This window comes from Octodon degus, unplaced genomic scaffold (assembly GCF_000260255.1).
Source record: "Octodon degus isolate 3935 unplaced genomic scaffold, OctDeg1.0 scaffold00090, whole genome shotgun sequence".
Lineage (NCBI taxonomy): Eukaryota > Metazoa > Chordata > Mammalia > Rodentia > Octodontidae > Octodon > Octodon degus.
In genome coordinates, this window is record NW_004524666.1 from 4,102,803 (window position 1) to 4,111,479 (window position 8,677).

Below are 8,677 nucleotides of genomic sequence, written 5' to 3' on the forward strand. Positions count from 1 at the left end.
AAAAAACAAATTGTGTCTGAGCACAGTCTTCCAGGTCTCTTTTGGGAACAGTGGTTGCTTTGTCTGCTGCAGTTTCTTATGTTAGTTTTTTCAGGTGAGGCTTACAACTCAGTTTTCTGTCTGCATTCTAGATTTCTGGGATATGTTGAATTATGTTTTCTGTTGATGGTACCTTCTTCATCCTCTTTCTTTTTGTGAATCCATGTTATTTTATTATTTTACTTTCATTTTGATGCTTTTTAAGGAATAGCAAAAAGTCATGTCTGCTAAATTTTCACATGCATCTGTCTTACTTGAACCCAAGTCAGCTTGTCCTTCCTAGTGGAAAAAAAAATGTATTGTTTTCAAGGAGAATCAGGTATTCAGCTGTAGCAACTCTTCAGTTGCCTAATCTAGTTGGAGAGACAAATGCATGTGTCAGGCGAACTGGTAATGCTATTCTGTTTGAATCCTTGGGCAGAAATACTTGGCAAATAAAGATTTGGACGGTTTTCATTTAATTCCATATCCCTTTTATTATTCTAAACAATTGAGGGGAGGAATAGGAGTATAGCAGACAAACAGAAGGCCTATATTTGTATTATTGGGTAGTATATTTGAGGCAAAATCAATTTTTAAAAATTGAAATAAAGAGAAGCAGGAAAAAAGAGAACTTTATTTGGTTAGAAGAAGAGGAACACAAACTAGAGGTGTTACATGAGCTAAGTGATGTGTACCTTTGGAATTGAACTGTCCCACAGTGAGAACATGGTATCTTAGTAAATATGTTGAAAGTTTCTTTTAAATATCAGCCATTCATTTGTTTATTTATTCATTAGATAGATGTAGTGCTCTCTACATAGAATATTTTCTGTTTTGTCCAAACCAGGGGTGTAGAGGAAAATGTAAGCCCAAAATATAAAAAAATCCTGCCCTGTATAAAATCTTTCGAAAATATTTGACTTGTGTTCTTGGATCAGATGGTCAGAGCATTATGGATTGTGAAGTGTATCAAATATAAGTGATATTCTCTTAGAAAAGCTAGGCAGGAGGAGGATCAAGGAGCATAGCTCATATTAAGAGCAGAGAGAGGGTAGTATTTTTGCCTTGACCCATTGTAATCCTATCCACGTTTTATTAGTGATAAACCATATGCCGTATGTCTGACATTAAAAAAAAACAAACTTATTTTATATATAGAAGCCAGAAATTTTGATTTTTCATAACTTAGTTCAATGATGTTGCTCTTAAATGAGAGTCAAACTAATAATCCTCACTTTCCTCCTGGTGTTAAATATTGCATTCTTTTAAGTACTTACTGAGTGATAGTATTTGCAAGCATTATTTGAGCACTTTGGGAAATGTAAGATACACATCACCTTTCCCTATTCAGTAAAAGATAAGTTCAGAAGAATAAATATGTAAAGCATATACAAATATTTGCAATATTTACACAGCAGTGCACTATAATTGCTATACAGAAGAATCAATTAAGGGATCAAGGATGTAGCTCAGTGGCACAGCCCCTGCCTGGCAAGTGCAAAGTTGTGAGTTAGAGTTCTGGTACCAAAAAAAGCAGACTCAATCAATTAAATAAAACAGGAAAGATTTTTAACTTTGGGTAATTGAGGAGGATGACATAAAAGTTCACTTGAATTGTGCTTGAATAAAGTTTTGATAGCTATAAGTAGAAGAATGTGTCTCTCTGATCAGAGTAAGCTGGAGTACAGAGAAGAGGTGATCTGGGAAATACAAGTCAGCCAGTTTTAGTAACAAAGAGATTGTGTTTTAGAGTAATGGAAAAAGAAATGGGAAGTGTAAGTAGGGGCAAGCTTACAAAGAGTAATCTATAATCTTAAGACTTGTACAGTAGATTTTTTAGTTAAGAGTCCAGCAGGTGAAATTTAAAGAGTACACAGGTATGGAAGACACTACAGTTTAGGGAGGGGCCTTGCTGCTGAAACATCAGTGATGAAACTGTTCATACTCTTAGCAAATATGTATTAGGACCTGAGTGTGGTAATGGAATCTAATGAAATGGATGGGTCAGAAAGACTATGTAGTAAGAATACACAAGATTTAACAAATGGTTTAAGTCAAACGAAGGATTGAGATCAGAAAAATGGAGGACTTTTAATTAATAAAAATTGGCAGGTCAAGAGAAAAAAGTTGAATTTTGTGACCATATATAATGAGCTAATTCCTCACCATTCAGGAAATCTTTCCCAATGTATTACAATTATTTTGTTATAATAGCAAAGGGAAAATATTTTATAAGTTCATTTTATTAGAAAGCTACTATATTTTCGTAAGAAATATATATATATATATTATATATATTATATGTATAATATATATAATATATATAATGTATATTTGTATTTAGTACAGGGTCTACAGGGTGCCACTACATAGGTTGGACTTGTGATCTGCCTGTTTTCAGCCTCCCAAGAGCTGGGATGACAGGCATGCGCTACCACGCCTGGTCTTAATTGCCTTCTCAGTGTGCCCCGAGGGTTGGGCCGCGACGGCTTGTAGTGCTGGGGATTGAACCCCAACCCCTGCGCTCTGCGTAAGCAGGCGCTTTAGTCCACTGAGCTATTTCGCTGGCCTTTTATTATTAATATTATGAATCTATATTGCTTTATGTACTAATTTGTGTGGAAGGGATAAAAAATATTCCTTTCACAATACCATGATAAATACTCAGAATTCAGTGGTCTAGAAGAGCCAGATTTTTACTCTAGGTTTGGAAAAGCAGTTCATTTATAAATAATATATGTCAATAATCTTAAAAGAAAATAAAATCAAATTAAGTTGGTAAAAGTATACCTGTAATAGTCTCCTTTTGCATTATATTTGGAGTATTTTTATTCATTCCATCTAATGATTTAGCTTCTCTATGATTACAGTACTCCTCCTTTATCTGTGAGATATACATTTCAAGATACCCCAGTGGATGCCTGAAACCAAGGACCTCATAAGGAAGACCATTATGTACAAAATCCTATGTGTACTGTGTCTTTTTCTTTAAAGTATACATTGATTCAACACCTTTGCCATCTTCACTTACCATGTGCTGTGACTAATTTCTGCGTACTGGAGGCACAATACCAAAACTAGAATGAATTCTTTTTCCTTCTAATTTCATGCATAGAAAATTTGTCCTTGCCAAAGATCTCAGAAACCTCAGTTTATAATTATTTTCTGTCCTTGATAAATCTAGAATTTTTACCTTTTTACTTAATTACTTTACAGCTTCTCTTTGGCATAGCTAAACTGCCAGCATCACTGTTCTTGTCCTTTGGGGCCATTATTAAGTAAAATAAAGATTCTCTGAACACAAACATTGTCATATTCCAACTTCACGATGGCTTCTAAGTGGGAAGGCAGTGTATACAGAATAGATACACAATATGAAGGCACAATTCATCTCACTGATACAAGGGAAATGAAACTCCCAACCTGAAAAGTACCTGGGACAAGTTTATGTTCTCTAAAACGGAAGAATGAATTGTAGGAACAGAGATTAAGAGCAGAATAGTTATTGGGGAAAGAAAGTTTCTGTCCTAGAGGGGGCCCAGCAGGTTGTCCTGGGAAAGTGTCTCTTCCAGAGACTTTTTATAGAGTAAAACCATGTGTTGAGGCAGTTGTTAGGTGGAGAACATGGGAACTAGCTTAGGTGGGCATGAGGTTGGACAAAACTGTCGTCAATCAATGAGATTGCAGACACCATTGCTCAGGTAAAATTGATTAAATCCAGAACTGAATGGGGAAGTGAGTCTTGTAGCAAGTGGGTGTGAATATACAACAAGAGTTCATCCGGTAGTCAGCAGGTAATGGTTGGATTAGTGACTCTTCCAGGGTTCCTCAAGGTAGTGATCAATCCCAGATGCTTATCTTTAGTGAGGTAAGCATTTGTTCGATCTCTGGTCTTTATTTTTATTTTTTTATTTTTTGGCGGAACCAGGGATTGAACTCAGGCCCTTGCACTTACTAGGGAAGCGCTTATTCCACTGAACCATCTTCCCGGCTCCAATCTTTGGTCTTTAGGTCTGGCCCACAGCAGGAGCATCCATCTCTCTCACAGATGCAGCATATCTCATCTTTTGTTCGGGCCTGGCCCCATCTGACTGCCTATAATATTTCTATCTAATTTAGCTGCCTACAATATCATGAGCAGGATGGAATGGGATGGCTGGAGATTTCATCACACTACCCAGAGTGTTGTCAGTTCAAAACTTATACACTGTTCATTTTTTCTAGTCTTTTCTAGTTAATATTTTTTGACCACTATTGGCCTCAGGTATTTCAATCCCTGAGAGGGCCGGGGATTTAACTCATCAGCACAGTGCCTGCCTGGCAAGCATGAGGTGGTGAGTTCAAGTTCTGGTACAAAAAAAAAAAAAAAAAAATCATCAATCCCTGGCATTCAAAACTGAATAAGGAGTAAAATTGTTTTAAGCTGTTCTATTAGTCTATTTTCTGTTAGTTTAAAAAAATGCCTGTGGTAGACTAATTTATACAGAAGAGAGGGTTATTTAGTTTTTAGTTCAGAGGTTGAAAGTCCAAGATCCACTGATGGATGAAATGGTGAGTTAAGCACTTGGATTAGCCTCTGATGAAGGTCCAGGGACAGATGAAAGCACATACAAAAGCAAGAGACATCATAAAACAGGAAGCGGATAGACAGTGTGTCCCATAGTTCCTTCCAAGGCATATAACAGACTGACCTAAAGAACTACCAAAAGGCCTTGATTCTTAACAGTTCCACAGTTTCCTATTTCTGCCACCTTGGGACTGAGCTTCTAACACAGAAACCCTTGAGGGGACAAACCATGTCTAAGCCATAGCAGATGCCTTTGGAATCTTTGACTGGGAAGGGAATGAAGACTTTCTGGAAGTGTTTCCTTAAGTACTCTAGTCATTTGTACTTATAAAGAAAGGGCTCTGGGATCAATTAAGTCAGGAAATTGCTGGGTTAAACACAGTTAAACAAAAGCTTTATTCTGATGTCCGTGTGGTAGGGTGGTCATTTCTGAAACTAATATGCTAATATGAGAGGCACAAGGAGAAAACTCATGGCATTTCACAAACTTACTTGAACACAAAACGTTTTCGGGGTGTCTTTTTCAGAGGTGCTATTACTCAGAATTTATATTGCTTGAAAAAAAAAAGCTAGATATTTATAATTTTCTCTTTTAAAAATTCCATTACAATAAGAAGGGATAATTAAAAAGATAAACATAAGAAAAATTAAATGGTTCATTCAAAGCTATATATCAGTTGATACTGAAAGAAGTAGGCCTGGACTGATATCTGCCATGTTATGGTTCCTTCCTTTTCACCCCAAAAGTTCAGAAAAATCTTTATAATCTCCATGCTATTTACAAAGGAATTTGAAGAAGTAAATCAATGATTTAATTATTAGTATTTTGAATCAGCACATTCACTTTGATGAACAAAATAAAATTGAAAGAGCCTATAAACATCTGAAGCTGAGGTTACAATTTTTTTTTCTGCATTTAGGGCAGGGTCTACAGGGTTTCACTACATAGATTGGACTCGTAGTGATTCTCCTGTTTTCAGCCTCCCAAGTGCTGGGATTAGAGGTGCCAGGGATCACTGTGCTCTGCCTAAACAGGCACTTTAGTGCACTGAGTTGTTGACTGGCCCAAGGTTACAATTTTTGTAATTGGAGATTTTTTTCAAACAATAAACCATCTTTGAAATTAGAAAAATCAATTTTCTTTCCCATCAGAAGAAAACTCAAAAAATGCAGTATATAGAAAAGTTCTCCACCTTTCTAGAAGGACTTGAAAAAGGTCACTCTCATTCCAGACACATGTCTTTGGAAACAGACATAAATGTTTTTAAAACTTCATATAGGTGGCATTGTGGTAGACACTTTGTGTTTTAGTCTTAATTTCTTTTACTTGGCAGTATTCTATATTTGTCTTCTCATATCAATGCATATAGATCTAAAAGAACCTAAATAACTTAATAATGTTATATGACTAATTTATATAATCAGAGAGATTAAATGGACATTGTTTTACCAAACAGTACTGTGGTGTCTTTTTTTGAACCTTTGTGTGAATTTATCTATAATAGAATTGTGGAAGTAGAATTGTTGGGTCAGAAAATATGCATATTTAATTTTTTTAAAAAAGTGTTTTAAATATTGCCAAATTGCCTTTGAAAAATAGTACTAATATATTTTCCCTCTGTCATCATTATAATTGAAAGATTAAAATGATTTGAATTTCACTGAACTTCAAAAGTGACTATGCTTTTGTAATGGATAACAAAATATCTTGCTTTGGTAATCCTAAAATTACAAAGATAATTTATAAAGCATTGGTAATCATGATCTCTTTCTTTCCTCATCCCTTCTCCACTCTTTACAGAGCAAGCTAGTCATGGAAGGATTTAGAAGCCTGAAAGAAGGAGAACCAGTGGAATTCACATTTAAAAAATCTTCCAAAGGCCTTGAATCAATACGGGTAACAGGACCTGGTGGGACCCCCTGTTTAGGAAGTGAAAGAAGACCCAAAGGGAAGACACTACAAAAAAGAAAACCAAAGGGAGATAGGTAATCATTTTACTTGGATCAGTCTTCTGTTTATCTATCAATCCAAATCTGTCCTGGAGATTGACCCTTAGGGATACTTTGCCACTGAGCTAAATCCTCAACTATTTTATTTTGAGCCAGCATCTGACAGTGTAACCAGGCTGACCTCAAACTTGCAGTCCTCCTTCCTCAGTCCCCAGAGTAGCTGGGCTTACGGATGTATACACTACTGCACCTGGCTAGTTTAGGAACTTACTGTATTTTGAAAAGATTTCTGAAAATGTCTTTATATAAATTCCCTCTGTATGAATATAACAATCTAATGTAATGAACAGTGCTGTTTTAATTGGTACTTTTATTGGTATTTATACTATTTTAGTATTTTAAATTTAATAGTAACATCTTTATGTGAATTCTTACATGTACATTTTTTAAAAGTCATCTTAACTGTATTCTAAGGATAAATACTTGCTAGTGAATATATTGAATTAAAAAAAATAGGCACTTTAAATTTTTGGTGCTTATTTCCAAACTGCTGTCCATTGAATGTTGTTAGTTACTTATTTTTGCATATATATATATATATATATATCTTAAGAGATAAAGCTCATTGTTTTCTTTTGTATCCTTCGATTACATAGAGGTTGAATATATTTTTATATGTTAGTTCCATTTTCATTTATTTGTGTATTTAGCATGAGAACCCTTTGTCTCAAAAATTAGCAAGTTTTTTTAGCTTGTGAAACATTTGAGTTTTAATGATAGTAGCCTTTAAAAAGTTTTGAATTTTTATGGAAACAAGTCTGCCATTCTCTGCATAACAGTTTGTGATTTTGCTTTCTGGCTTTTCAAATTCTGAAGTTAAAAATATACTATAACAGACCAGGGGTGTAGCTCAGTGATATAGCAGGTACTAGTAATTGGCATGAGTGAGACACTGGGTTCAGCCCCAATATATAGACTGAAACAAAATTTGTTAATTTATCTTTTTAACTATTGCTTCCCATTGTAATGGAATTTTTAAAAAAGATTATAGATATCTAGCTTTTCTTTTTCAGAATACTAGCTTACTATTATTACAGTGTTTATTGCCTTGTCCTTATTTTTCCATCTGATTTGAAAAGCCATCCAGTAAGAAAATAAATCATGTTTTTACCTGTAATTTTAGGAGCTCATTTTGTACAAAAAAAAAGTTCATGAACATCTGTGAAAATTTACTGATGTACCTTCCTATTAAAGGTTTTTCTATTCCCAGAGAGAGATGTAATAGTAATAATACATACATACATATATACATACAAGTAAAGCAGCACAACATAAAGCAATCCTGTATTTAGATTAAATGTTTAGCAATATAATTCTAAAATCGTTTTTATGTTTTTCTAATTTGGAATGAGTAGAAGAGGAAATAATAGAGGCCTGAAATTGAAGCATAAGATAACAGGACATTCCCTTAAACTGATAAGAACAGACACTACACTTGATCTTAGTCAAAAGGCCAACAAGCAATAGGAGATTGCTTTAAATAGGATTTTTTGTTAATCATTGTAAAAACTTTGATTCTGGAGGAAATGGGAAGTTTTTGAAACTTTTAGGTTAAACAGCTAATTTACCCTCTTAAGATATCATCTTAACAGTTGTGCTTATAACATAATTTGAAGAGGCAACTTTAAAGCTGAGAAAGTGATATTTTCAATGCTATGGGAAAAGACATGGTGGTGGTTTGGACTGGGGTGTAGCTGTAGAAGTGGTGAGCGAAAATTCCAATATGTTTTGAAGGTGGAGACGGCAGGATTTACTGATGGATCAGAAGTGGACTGTGAGAGAAGAAGAGTCCAGGATGACTCCAAGGTTTGTTTGCCCTGGGCAACAGGAAAGATGGAGGAACTGCTTACCAAGATGGGGAAGACTACAGAAAGAACAATAAATAAAAAGAATGGTTTTGGACATATTTATTTAAGATACAAAATGAACATCCAAGTAGAGATTGATTAGGCAGATGGATATATGGTATGGAATTCTAGAGCTGAATATAAAAATTAGGCAATTATCAGAGAAAAGATGATATCTATAGCCACAATACCAAATAGGTCACCATCAAAGGAAGTATGCATAGCACATAAA

General features: G+C 34.8%; 1 protein-coding gene, 1 long non-coding RNA gene and 1 pseudogene across 4 annotated transcripts in view; 2 read left to right on the forward strand and 1 right to left on the reverse strand.

Annotated features, from left to right (window-relative positions):
- Positions 1 to 1,546, forward strand: part of LOC111818402 — an 8,692-nt gene extending 7,146 nt beyond the window's left edge. Inside the window, exon 3 of the long non-coding RNA XR_002822399.1 lies at positions 1,536 to 1,546. This is a non-coding gene — a long non-coding RNA (uncharacterized LOC111818402). The remainder of the gene's footprint in view (positions 1 to 1,535) is intronic.
- The window catches only part of Lin28b (lin-28 homolog B), a 117,637-nt gene that overhangs the window by 73,138 nt on the left and 35,822 nt on the right, over positions 1 to 8,677 (forward strand). For 2 of the 3 annotated variants that reach the window (XM_004637454.1, XM_012516071.1), the window contains exon 3: positions 6,390 to 6,574. In XM_004637454.1, the coding sequence (XP_004637511.1) occupies positions 6,390 to 6,574 (185 nt within the window). Of the gene's footprint in view, positions 1 to 6,389; positions 6,575 to 8,332; positions 8,405 to 8,677 lie in introns of all 3 variants that reach the window. The other variant, XM_004637453.1, reaches the window with a different exon arrangement.
- On the reverse strand, positions 7,945 to 8,063 carry LOC111818405 (annotated as a pseudogene).